This window comes from Pituophis catenifer, unplaced genomic scaffold, assembly GCF_029215685.1.
Source record: "Pituophis catenifer annectens isolate HBS135680 unplaced genomic scaffold, rPitCat1.0.hap2 SCAF_1, whole genome shotgun sequence".
Lineage (NCBI taxonomy): Eukaryota > Metazoa > Chordata > Lepidosauria > Squamata > Colubridae > Pituophis > Pituophis catenifer.
In genome coordinates, this window is record NW_027256881.1 from 235,147,413 (window position 1) to 235,161,676 (window position 14,264).

At 36.4% G+C, this 14,264-nt stretch overlaps 1 protein-coding gene across 1 annotated transcript; it reads left to right on the top strand.

Annotated features, from left to right (window-relative positions):
- The first annotated feature begins 2,176 nt into the window (after positions 1 to 2,176).
- On the top strand, positions 2,177 to 3,133 carry LOC139327380 (olfactory receptor 4S2-like). The gene has a single exon (XM_070957197.1). It carries the CDS (start codon positions 2,177 to 2,179, stop codon positions 3,131 to 3,133), a length of 957 nt encoding a protein of 318 aa, XP_070813298.1.
- The last annotated feature ends 11,131 nt before the right edge of the window (positions 3,134 to 14,264 follow it).

The window sequence follows — 14,264 nt, forward strand, 5'->3', positions numbered from 1 at the left end:
TATTTGTTAGTAATCTTACTATTGGTCTCAGTGTTTTCTTTTTAAATAAAATTACCCGATGCATAGTAGAGATATTGTTTAGCCAGATTACATAAAATGCAGAAAGATTTGCTTTACAGATTATTACAATAATAAAATAAGAAGCCTACTTATTATGAACTTTTCAGGATTAGTTGATTTAAGTGATGAAGATCTGTAACATGTCTCTCCTAACCCCTTGTTTGTTCCATGTAATCTACAAATATGTTGGAAACTTATTTCTGCATTTATTAGACTATAAGAATTCTTATATACTTCCTCTGAAAAATATCTCTGCTTACTGAAGTGGCGGGCAACATTTTGGCAGTCAGAAGCTGAACATATTTAGCAAGGTACTCATATAAAAATGTCAACGTAAAGAGCAGGAGCAGAATTTTGAATACTTTTTTCTCTTAAGGGAATGAAAATCTTACCCATCTCCTTCTCCCACACCTGAAAATCAGTAAGAAATATTCACTGAGAAATGCACAAGTATGAGAATGAAAGTTTATTGTACATTAGTTGATTTAAAGAAAGCATTCAATAAAGTCTTGAATTAGGGAATGTTTGACATTAACATGGAGCTAAAGGATGGTTCTGAATGTGATAAGAGCAGTATATGAGGGAAATCAAGCATGTATGAGAATAAATCAAATATATCACAGTTCAACACTGAGGAGGTATAATGTCCCTTAGTTTTTAATGTGCATATGGATGCATGTATAAGGAATGCTTGTAGTAATGTTAGAGGCATCTGACTGAGGATGTGAATAAGGAGGAGGATGAATGAGGATGCAGTTTTGTGTGCAGACAATATATTGTTTCTGTGGATTATATTACTAAATGTAAGATAAATTGTATGATAAAATGAGAAGTAGGGATCTTATAAAGCTGTATATCAAGAATCAAGATATTTAATTTGTAAGTGGCAGAAAAACTGGGTGAATGCTTGCAGAATGTTATACATAAATGGAAGAAAAATACAGCAAGCTGATGAATTTGTGTCCCTTGGTAGAATGGTTTACTAAAGAGGAGAAAACAACTGAAAATTTTATGAGCTACAAACATTGGTGTAAACATGGTGGGAGGTATGTGGTTTGTTGCAAGGAAGGAATATTTGTCGTCAGAAGCAACAACACTTATGTGTGAGAGTGTGCTTTTCCCCACTCTGATATATAGAAGTGCGAGTTGGTTGTATTAGGAAAGACATGAGAGTAAATTGAATGCAATAGGAACGGAGCCCTTAATATTGGAAGTGTATTTGCAATAAAAGAAGAAGATAGGGTCAAGAATAGATGAGTGTTGAATGAATATGGATGGAAAACAAACATGAATGATTAGTATGGAAGAAGTACATTGAGGAGATTTAGTCATATAGAGATAACTTAAGAGACTGAATCATATCACAAACTTATAAAGGAGCAAGGTCAAGAGAAAGGAAAGATGAGAAAGTTATAGTTGGATGAAGTTGATTCTCAGAAAGAGGTGAAGAGAACAAAACAGATTATGTGTGAATATAGATGTGTTTAAAGCAGAGAATGTTTTGCAAGAATGGAAAGATTATGGAGAAGAACAATGCATGTTGTTGCTATAAACTGATTAAACTATCTTCTCTTCCCTTCCTTCCCCTGTCCTCATTCCTTCAGTTTATTTGGCCTACTATTTCTGACTCTCTTTCTTTGCTTTCCATAATACTATTTACTCTGAATGGGAATAGCACGATAGGGATAGATATAGTGGATTGGTGGATGGAGTAGATAGGGTGGATGGATGGATAGAATTCTGAAGTGGTACCAAAAGAAGCTCTGGAATTTCTGCTTATCAATTTCTATTTTAATATTCCCATGTTTGTTTATTTTGTAAGAAAAAAAAAGGTAATAGCAACTGGAAAATAAAACAGCATGAAGTACTTTCCCCTGATGCACCACTGTTTTTAAAAATGTTATGAGAACATTTATTGATTTATGCATAGACTCTCAATCAAGAATTCAAGTATATGATCCCAGGTCTGCCATCTGAAATGATTAATATGTACTCTGTATCTTTGGACATCTATCACAATTCTTTTAGGCATGTTAGATCAGACATAAATAATCAGAAATATATGTTAATAAAATATGTCAATCAATATTTATGCTGTTTTGCAGATCGTTTAGGTATGGACTTCCCATCCATGACATTCCACACAAACAATGTGACTGAATTTATCCTCTTTGGCCTCACGCAAAATGAAGAAACCCAGAAAATATGCTTTGTCCTGTTTCTGTCCTTCTATTTAATCATTGTGCTGGGCAACCTTCTTATAGTAATCACTATAATCTTCAGCACCCACTTGACATCTCCCATGTATTACTTCCTCAGTTACTTATCCTTTGTGGACATCTGCTATTCATCAGTCACAGCTCCCAAAATGATTGCAGATTTTCTTCTGGAAAGAAAAACCATCTCATTTATTGGCTGCATAGCTCAGCTCTTTGGAGTCCATTTCCTTGGCTGCACAGAGATCTTCATTCTTACAGTGATGGCGTATGACCGGTACATTGCGATTTGCAAACCACTCCACTATACCACCATCATGACTAGGCGAATCTGTGGGCAGATGGTAGCAGCTTCTTGGGTTGGAGGATTTCTGCACTCCTTGGTGCAAACTCTTCTCACCACCCAGCTTCCTTTTTGTGGCCCCAATGAAATTGACCATTATTTTTGTGATGTCCACCCTCTACTGAAATTGGCCTGTACAGATACCTATATAGTTGGTGTCATAGTAGTTGCGAACAGTGGGATGATTGCTTTAAGCTGCTTCCTCATTTTAGTGGTGTCATATATTGTAATCTTGGCCTCCTTGAGATCTCATTCTTCTGAAGGACGTTGTAAGGCTCTTTCTACTTGTGCTTCCCATGTCACAGTAGTGATTTTATTTTTTGGGCCATGTACCTTTACCTATATACGCCCTTCTAGCAACTTCTCAGAAGATAAGACAGTAGCTTTGTTTTATACGGTTATCACTCCGATGCTGAACCCATTAATCTATACATTAAGAAATTCAGAGATGAAGAATGCCATTAAAAAATTATGGAGCAGAAAAATATTTTCAACTGAAAAAACAAATATGTAAACAGAGCATGCATAGAAATAGTTAAAACATCTTTTTGTGAAGATTTTATTTTACTTCTGTCAATAAATTATGCTGCTTTTAATATAGTTATTCCATTGACACTTTGCATTTTACTTTGTTATACTTTGTTGTAAATCATTTGATGATTTGATTATAGAACAATATAACACTGGATTGAACCTCACTTGGTAGCAGGGAATAAGTTAACAAATAAATCAAATTTGGTTTGACAAAGCATTCAAGATTTCCCATTGGGATTTTATACAGTTTATTTTATACAGTTTCTCTTTGTTAACTTTATTTAGATATATGCACAGGTTCTAGCAGGTATGTGAAACTGCAAATTGATTTTGACCATACAACATTGGACATCACCTTTTGGAAGCTCAAATCCAGGTCAGAAAATGTTCTAGCTACAAAACCATCACACACTGATACAGAAATGCATAGCAAGGCAATCAAGAGGAATGCTGCACATTCCAATATAAAAATGCAGAGGACTAGACAGTTGCCACTAGCTCAGCAAAAATATCCTGTGATATATTACACTAAAGAGATCACAGTTTTGAATCATCCCCACCCCACAACAAATTATTGTATTTTTCCTTACCATAATAGCAATAGGTCTATGAATCTAAATCCATGCAGGGATTCTCCTACCTTAGTGTAAAAAAAAAAAAGGCTGGGCTGAGGAGGAAACTGCATACAATTTCTCTAACTCTCGCATAGATATTCCCATTTACTGAAAAAGATAGCATTTTCTGAGAGGACTAGCTCAAATATATCCAGGAAATATGTCATCCACTACACAAAAGGTAGAGCTGGGTTTGGGACAGAATTTACAACAATTACAAGTTAGGTTGGAATTTGGGTTATAAGTCATTTTGATTGTTAAGTGGATCACCATGTGACCTGACTTGAGTAATGATGGTTGTTAACTGAATTGTCCACTTAATGGGCAAAAAATGTCAGAAACCAACAACCAAAATAACATGATTGTGGTCTGATTGTGAATGCTGATTGTAAATGTAAACCAGTTGTCATGTACCTGAAATGTGATCATGTGTTCATTGGGGGAAGCGGTGGTCATAACTTTGAGGACAGGCCATTGTAGGCTCTCTCATAATTTTGAATTGTTGTTTAGCAACTGGTAGTTAAACAAGGACTACCTGTATCCTTGAAGCCCCATTAATTGCTGAAAAGAGGATTTTCCACAATATAGCCAAACTGGACAGAGTGTTGTAGTTTGCAGATACAAAATCAGTTATACAATATTACCCTAATGGTATGTGAGAATGACATTGGAAGACAAGGCAAAGAGACACGACCAAGGGAATGATCAAATAAAAGGCAGCTGAGCCTGCAGCAAGAATGTGGGTGGACCAGAGGGTCAGAAGAGACGTGCCCTAGTTTGGGAGCTGTTAAGGGGATGAGGGTACAGAAGTACTTTCAGACTTACAAGATCCTGTTAATGTAGCTTTTCAACAAAGTCGAATTAGGTCATCTCATTGTGTTTTCTGTCTGGTGTTCCTCATAAGGCTGACATCAATCTTCCAAGACTCATGCTCACTTTCAAAGAGAGGACGTTTAGGAATGACCTCCAATTCCCAGAGGATTCAACTATCCACTGAGGATCTATAGCAATTGATGAGCAAGGGCCATGTCTACATTGTTTCCTAACCTATGCTGCAGATAACTAGATATGAGATCCTGGGAGTGATATTAGGCTTTTGACAATAATTGGATGTTTTGTGCTATTCTTCTGGCTCTCTGCTGTGCAGCAACATCTGTGCTGGAGCTGCCTAATACTGCTTTCCTTCACAAGAACCTTGAGCTAAGGTGGGGTGTGTGTCACTATTAGATTAGCATATGCCTGACATATATTTTCCCTCTTTTATTTATTGGCTTTTATATTGGACTGTTGTTTGGAATTTTGTATGCCATCCAGAGTCATTGATGAGTTGGATGCTTCAGGAAGCTTGGTTACTTAATGAAATAGTTAATTCTTGGTTATTACTAGAGTGGAAGCATGAAATTGAAATAGATGGGGATGAGGCAGACGGTGCAGCTGTAGGGATTAGATCATTGGACCAGCCAGACCTAAAAAGATTCAGATACACTGATAGCAGACATGCTATCAAATTGCTTTGGAGACATGTTCACATTGCTGCTATGCAAGGGCTTGTATTAATAATACTGATTATATTAAAGAACAGCTAATCTGTGGTGACTAAGAGAACTTGGATAAATCCTCAAGATATTTTAAAATAATGAAAGCTGCCCTGGGGGTGGGAACACAATCAAACTTGTAATCAAATTTGTGGGAGGACAGACTGCCTGAGTAGTTTATAGGCACCAGTGCTGCTTCCTTCTCATCCCTGTTTGTTCAGTTTCCATACCAGGATGATCCATCTGCCAATCAATTTGCAACTGCCAATCAAAAAAGCAGTTTGAAAAGATGCAGGCAGGAGGCAAGATGGCTGCCTGGGTGCTGTTATGCCACAGAACTTGTGAGAAAGATGCTGACTATACAGAGTCCAAGCCCAGGAGTCTAAATAAAGAAGTAAATTAAGGCAGCTCTGAAGAGAAGAGGCAATCAGAAAGTAGGCAGCAGCTGAGGAAAATGGGAGAGAGGGGCATTTATTTCTTTTCTTCAGACTAAAGAAAGGAACAAGTTCATTGAGTTGTTTCCCTCAGATGGTGCAAAGATTGTGAAGAGAAGAAAACACTAGAAGCCCAGCCAGGAATGAACAAGCAGAAAAAGTAAAGAAAAAGTAAAGGCTTTGGCAGAACATAAATAGAAGGCAGAACCTAAATATAGTACTAAGAGTCCAGAAGTAAAAAAACCACTGGCATATTATTGTCTCTCTCTCCTACTAGTGGCTGTATCATCAAGGAGTGCCCAGTCATGATAATCTGCTTATCTTTGGCCATGACAGTAGGCAACTTTTGAATAATAGTGGGTACATTCAGCCCCTAAACTCTCTGGAAGGCTTCAGTATATCATCCAATGAAGAGGTGATATAACTCCTTGGGGATCAAAGTTTTCTTCTTTTTCTTCTAGAAAGCTTTAAGGACGAGAATATGACTGGGAGACAGACCACTTCCATTTCCAAAATGAGCCTCAAAGAAATATCCCAAATCATTATTTTTAGACTCGTTTGTGGCCATTTGCAGGATTTTGATTGAGAATCTATTTGGTTCTATGCAAATTCCACTTCTTTCTAAGTTTCAACACATACACTGGGAAGAAAGGAAAAAGAGAAAGGAGAAGAGTTGTGTTGCAATATTTTCAGGATCAGACTCAATAATGATAATAAGAGTTAGAGGTTTAAATATATTTCTCTTTAATTATAACAGGCATTCTATATTCACTGAATATTCACAGATAGAAGCAAGGAAAATGGTGAAGGTGGCTCCTTATATATACAAAGGGTGGAGCCAAGAATGGGAGTGGTGAATTATGAATACATTAGGAACCAAAGAATAAGTTAACCCCCGATGTCCCATATATACATTATTTACACATTAGGGAATAAGGCATTTACATCTGACAAATCCCCCTCTAAATGCCGGTTCGCTATACAACACCAATTACATTCAGATTCAGGACAATATAAGACATATAATTTGGAAGTTAAATATTTGTGCTGTTTAGAAGGTAAAGGCTTCGTCAATATGTCAGCTAATTGTTCAGAGGTATCACAATGCACTGCCTTGATAAATCCATCTTGAGACAATTGTCTCACATGCTTAAATTTTATATCTATATGTCTGGACCTTTGTCCAATGGCATCGGATCTAGATATTTCAATGGCTGCTTTATTATCTTCATGCATAACAAAAGGCAAAGCAGGTTTTTTTCAGACATCTGAAATCAAATCATTAAACCATACAAGGTTATTTGCAGCTTTGGACAAACAAACATATTCCGCTTCTGTGGTTGAAGTGGCTACCAGTTCTTGTTTACCAGTGTACCAGTAAACTGGACAGTTATTTAATAGAAAAATATAACCAGAAGTGCTCTTTCTGCATGATATATCTCCAGCCCAATCCGCATCTGCGTAACATGTAAGCTTTGGTTCTTTATCATTACTAGGTTCTAATACTAAGCAAAAATCTAATGTACTTTTCAGATATCTTAGAATTCTTTTGACAGCTTCCCAATGATACATTGTTGGTTTGCTAACATGTCTTGATAATAAATTGAGTGGTAATGCAATATCTGGCCTAGTCCAATTAGATATATAAAGAAGTGAACCTATGACTGATCTATAAAATGTATTATCCTTGAATTCAGGGGAAGATTCATCAGTGTTTCTAAGGAAATCAGTTTGCATAGGAGTGTCACAGGGTTTGGCATTGTTTAAATTGCATTTGTTTAGAAGTTCAATAATCTTATCTTTCTGAGTAAGTTTGAATCCCCTTCTAGTTTTGTTAATTTGTACACCAAGGTATTTGTTTACTTTACCTAGGGATTTCAACGAGAAATGTTCGTTTAGCTTATTTACAAAGGTTTCTCTTCTCTCCTTGTGTTTTCCTATATATAAAATATCATCTACATAAATTAATACAAATTCAATGTAATTATCACTCTTTTTTACAAAGAAACAGTTATCAGCAGTGGTAGCGTTGAAATCCATGGTCTTAAGTACTTTTACCAAGCAATCGTACCATCTTTTGCCAGATTGCTTTAATCCGTATAAACTCTTGTTCAATAGCCAAATTTCATTCTTATTAGTGTATTGACTGTGAGGTGCTCTTACATATATTTCCTTATCTAGTTTTGCGTGTAAATACGCAGTCTGTATGTCATATTGAAATACATCAAGATTGAGTGCAGATGCCACTACTAGAGCTGTTTTAACACTCTCTGTTCTCACTGTGGGGGAGTATGTGTCAGTATAGTCCTCCGGATATTTTTGTGCATAACCTTGTGCAACCAATCTAGCTTTGTATAGAGTATTGCCTCCTTCTAGATTCTTAATTTTATAAATCCACCTGGTACCTATAATTGTTTTATCTTTAGGTGCAGTTGCAGGTGTGAATACATTTAATCCTTGCAAACTTTCCATCTCTTTTTTCATAGCTAGTTCCCATTTTTCCTTTTCTTCACGAGGGAGTTTTAATACTTCCTCATATGTATTAGGTGTTATTTGTTCACCATCCATATGCATTATGTAATCTCTGTATTTATTTGGTATTTGATTTCTATTGTTTCTAATAGCTCTTTCAGGTTTGCTATGGTTGTCATGCAAATATCTTGCTTCCTTTTTTGTTAATGTGTCTGTCTTTATTTTGTGCTGACTATTTGTCCAAGTTTTGGTTTTGTTTTTATTTTTGTTGATATTTTGATTTTCTATTGTCCCTTCCTCACAAGATTTTGTATCTTTGCATTTATTTGGAAATATTTCATTAAGATGTAATTTAGACCAATTGGCCTGTTCATGGAACACAGCTGTTCTGGAGACTATAAATTTGTTATTATTATCAATGAATCTGTACCCTTTGGTGCCAGTTTCATATCCCATAAATCTTAATCTTCTGGATACGTTTTCTCCTTTTCTTCTCAACTGCTTAGGTATGTGTACGTCTGCAGTGACTCCAAATATGTGCATGTGTGCTAATTTAGGTTTCCTATTATACATCACCTCATATGGTGTTTTATTCACAATACTGGACCAGGTTCTATTTTGAGTGTAATTTGAATAATGTAAGGCTTCTGACCAAAATTGTTTGCCTAAACCAGCATCCTCTAATGTGCACCTAATCATGGTTTGTAGTGTGGAATTCTTTCTCTCTGCAATCCCGTTTTGGAACGCAGAAAATGGACTAGACGTGAAATGTAGCATTCCTCTATCCTTTAACCATTGGGAGAATTCTTTAGACATGAATTCACATCCCCTATCTGTCATAATTTGTTTTATTCTGATATTATGTTGTGTTTCTATGCGTTTGTAGAATTCCTTAAATTTCTGAAAGGTTTCATCCTTGTGTTTTAATGTGTAAACAAAACCATAGCGACTGTAATCGTCTACTATTGTTAGGAAGTAACGTTTTCTATAAGTGATTGATGGAGTTAATGGACCAACTAAGTCCATATGTACTAAGTCAAAAATTTTGTTAGTTGATCTGTTGGATTTTTTTGGCCTGGGACTAGTTTTTAGTTTGGTGGATTTACATACTGAGCATTCCAAATAATTTTCACAATTTTTTATTTTGACACCTTCTGCGTGTTCAGTCATTTTTTGTACTACAGGAAAACTTGCATGTCCTAACTTCCTATGTAAGATGTGAGCACACTCATCATGAATTGGTTTACCTATTCTTGGTTTCTTCTCATTGTGTGTATTTGTGTGATCATGAGGTATTTTACATTCATCATTGTCACTGTTACTAATATTTTCATCATCTGCCTCAACCCAATCTTCCATATTTGAATCAATGTTATGTAACCATCTTTCTTTTGTTATCAGATAGGGTAGGCCTCCTTTAATCATCACAGTGCCTACATTTGTTTTATCCTTCTCTAAAGTTGCTTTTCCCTTTGAGAAAACTATATTGATGTCAGAATCTCTGCTTAGTTTTATGGCACTTAGTATGTTATGAGGTATTTCTGGAATTAACAATACCCCCTCTATTTTTCCTAGACCAGGCAAGGTCACATTTCCTCTGCCTAATACTTGAACCTTTTCTTGATTAGCTACCTTTATTACAAACTTATCTTCTGTAAATGAAGACAATATATTTTTGTTATTAGTGGTGTGATTGGTTGCTCCAGAATCAATAAGCCAATTATTGTTCTCATTTTGTTGTGTTTTAGTGCTGTCTTGTTTATTTAGTCCATTCAGTGAACCAGATTTTCTCTCTTTTGAATTTTCTCTACCCCCTCTACTTTCTCTGTAATTTGGTGGGCTTCTATATTTATGTCTATCTGTGGAAGACTGTCTATAATTGTATTTGCTCCTATATTCTGATCTATGTCTCTCCTTTGAGATTTTGGGACAGTCTCTTCTATTGTGTTCCCTGGACCCACAATTATGGCATTTAAAAGCTTCATTATATTTTTCTTGGAAAGCTACCTTCCTAAAAGATTTGTGTTCTGTGTGATTGCTGGAACGATTTTTTCTTGAATTGTCTTCTGCTATCAATTTGTTAGATAGACTTTCTATGGATAAATATCCTAGATTGATGGTGTCTAAGTGTGACATAAAACTATCCCATGATGAATCAAGTGAATTGATAATAACACTTTTCATTGTTTGATCTGAAATCACTTCCCCCCTCAAATGCAGCTCAGCTCTTATTTTGTTTAGAGATATCAAATGCTCACTTATGGAAACCCCTGGTTTTACTCTGGAAGAAAAGAAATCCTTAGACATTCTTGTAGTGGTAGCTACACTATCGCTGTGAAACAGATTAAACATGCATTGAATTATTTCTGAAACAGTTAGGTTTGGTTTGATGCTATGATACATTGCAGGAGACACGCTAGATATTATTAAGAAAAATGCTCTATGATGTAAACAATCTATTTTTAAAGTCCAAGGTCTTCTTGGAGGACTAGTGATAAAGAATAGTAAATTTTCTTTCATAAAGACAACCTGGAGCTGTTGATACCATTCTTGCAAATTAATGCCATCAATTCTAAGTTTTGGGAAGTCACTGGGTAAGTTTCCCACATTATTTTGTCCATTACTTACAACCTGAGGTAGTCCGTGGTCTCGCAAGTGCAGGAAATTGCAAAACGGCATGGGGATGCTCGCAACGAGTCTGCGCGGTTCTCTGGCCAGTTCAAGTCTTTCCGGACCGTCTACGTAGTTTCGCACATGCGCGTTGCTCATTTCTTCTTTGGCGTCGTCGTGGAAGGTTCTCTCCATTGCGGCTCGCTCGCTTCGCTCCTCTTCAGACGAGTCGGTCTCTGGCTCGGTTTTAGGAGTTCTGATGGCGGCGACTGCTCTTCTCTTTCTTTTGGGTGCGTTGGTACTTGATCCGGTCTGCGGTGTAGGGCGGAATCGACATGGCTCTCTGGGCTCGGGCGTCGTCGCTCTCGAAGTCAGGATGGGAGCGTGCAGGTCTTGAGGTATCGGCTTGTTCGCTTGCTTCTTCGTTGGCGCTTTGGAAATTTTTAATTTTGGCCCAAATGCAGCAAAAAGCGTCTTCATTGCTGACTTTACTTGGGATTTCGTTAAGTCGTCTTCGCTTTCTGATTCTGGTTCTTCTGAAGAGTTTGAATCTTCCTTTTCACTTTCGTTGTCTGATAACGTTTTTCGCGCCAGAAATTTTGAACTGAGCATTTTGATTGGCTCTGCTTCGCTCACTTTGGAGGCTTGTTGAAACCAAGATGGCTGCCATTCAAAATTTCGCGCGGGATCACATCTTTTCTTTTTCATAACGACTTTCTCTGTAGTCATATCACTCACAGTTTTTTGATCTTTGGGTTTCTCTTTAGCGATGTTTTTCTCTCTCGCTGCTCCGCTGTTCTTCAGCATTTCTTGGAGATTCGCGATGAGGCTTTCATCATTCTTCTGGCTTTTTAATATCTTCAATATCTCTGACCTGAGCTCGTTATTTTCTATTTCGATTTCCTCCTGGTCATTATTTTCATTTATTAGTTCTTCTTCTTCAGTGGTGTATTCTTCGGATTCTCTCGAACTCGCGTTTGTGGATTCGTTGATTATTTCTTGTTCAGTTTCTATTTCTTTGCTGTAGGCCCTGGTGTTGGGCCTATCTTTCTTAGACATTTTTAAGTATTTATTGAGTCAATTAACCATCCTCTGCTACCAGCTTGTTGCAATATTTTCAGGATCAGACTCAATAATGATAATAAGAGTTAGAGGTTTAAATATATTTCTCTTTAATTATAACAGGCATTCTATATTCACTGAATATTCACAGATAGAAGCAAGGAAAATGGTGAAGGTGGCTCCTTATATATACAAAGGGTGGAGCCAAGAATGGGAGTGGTGAATTATGAATACATTAGGAACCAAAGAATAAGTTAACCCCCGATGTCCCATATATACATTATTTACACATTAGGGAATAAGGCATTTACATCTGACAAGTTGGATCAATCAATAAAAATCTGTTTGTCACAGTGACCTGCAACCATCATTTCTACCTGATTGTATCTGCCATGCTGACCTGCAGTTTTTTTCCCCCTGCAAGATTCCTTGGGGGAAAGTTGGGTGCATTTTTCAGAGCAGGGTGAAAGTGACAAAGGTCCTGCAATCACCCAAATTTGTTTTCTTTTACAACACTTTGGCTTACAGGTATGGGTGAATCCTTGAAATTGGATTGCCTTGTTGTGACACTGCAAGATTAAAGATTGTGGAACTTTAGATCCTAGGATTATTCCCACTAAATTCCAGTGTTCCTCTTCCTTTTTCTTGCATCCCCTTTAATTACTTTCTTTGTTTCTTATCATGTACATATTTTTGTACATTTCCATGGATGCCTGTAAGGACTGGGTTTTTTTCATTTTGTCCAGAAGATGTGTTAGAACAGAGGTCTTCAAACTTGGCAGAAGACTGCTATAAGACTTCACTTTAAATAGGTGCTAATTAACTACTACAAAATAAATTGGATTGAGTTGTATAGTTAAAAAGAGCTCATAGTTTAGCATTTATTTTCTTTTGAGAAAGATTGAAATTCTTCTGGGAGGTTGTTAACTGGATCAGTGATGTAATGGTAGAATTTATTTAAACATTTCATTTCATAGTTCTTAATAAGGCAAGAGAAATAACCTGTAAAAACAAGTTATTTTGATGGAGAGAGAAAGCTGCTATACCATTGGTTTCATTTGGGCTCTTCTTACACAGTGGGCAGCTGAAGAAAGGATACTATGGCTTACAGAATTGGAAAAGATGTAGGTAGGCAAAATTACAGAGCGTTCAAAGTCTTATTTATTGAAGAGCTTCATGGAAACTCTTCTGGTTGATAGATAGATAGATAGATAGATAGATAGATAGATAGATAGATAGATAGAGTAAGCAAAAATCTGAGGGCATCTTTGGTAGAGCTGGAAGATCCTGTAGACTAGAGAGGCCTCAACCAATTGGGTAATAATGGAGATTAGCTATAACTGACTATAAGTATGCAGAAGTGAGTTACTGTATTCCATAAAGATGCAAGTTCTACCTGGTTTCAAAGTTTTGTTTAAGACTTACTCTGTGGCATATATATGTTATTGAGAAATACTCTTGTTCTGCAATTATTTCCGATATGTATCTAAATTTAAAATAGTCATAATTTATCATGTACAATTTGGTTTTTCCTCCCCAAAGCACTAGAAGCTATTCTATTAATTACCAAATAAATATGGTAAAATTCCTAGCTGAATGAAAACATTAGGGAGGAGTAGCAGGGTAAGCTAACCAATGGGAAGGGAAAGAGTGAACATAACTACCATACTGGCCTGCAAAAATATGAATTACTATTAGGTAACATTTTCTATGTACGTGTCTTTAGTGATTCCTGAGCTTGGTTGTTTGCTGGTAGACATTTCATTGTTCAGTGCTACTGAAGATGGATGGTGACAAAATGTCTACAAGCAAATAACTAGGATCAGACAACACCAAGGATTCCACAGTTCAACTCTGAGCTATATATATATATTCTTCTATTGGTGCCTTTTGTAAACATGAAGCATCCAGGTTAGCCATTGTAGGAGGCTTTGAAAACAAGGGAAAACATGCTGGTTATATATAAGAATTTTTCAGTTCTTATACCATATTCTTATACCATCTATAACACAAATGCTGTTCATCTGAACTCTGTTTGTTTTGATTTTGGTTTTGATTTTACAGTAGTAGAACAAGCTCATTTAAGTTGCAGATCCTAACTGCATGTATGCCAATACAGTATTTAAACTTCTATGTCTTAGAAAATTCAGAGAAGGAATGTAGAAATCCAGATGATCATTACATAGCAACAATTTTAATGCCATTCAGTGCTTGTCTAAATGTTTACATCTCAGTCACAGTGTGACTTACTGTTTCATTTAAGCCAGTGGGCATTAAATTGCAGTCTTAATTATTTGGACTTCATCCAGTTGAAAAGAACAAAAAGGGCAGCAAGAGACGGTATTCCAATATTTGAGTGCCTTCTTATCTAGCAGTATATTACA

Bases quoted from the DNA above. Each gene is read 5' to 3' on its own strand.
- LOC139327380 (XM_070957197.1), top strand. From the start codon at position 2,177: ATGGACTTCCCATCCATGACATTCCACACAAACAATGTGACTGAATTT.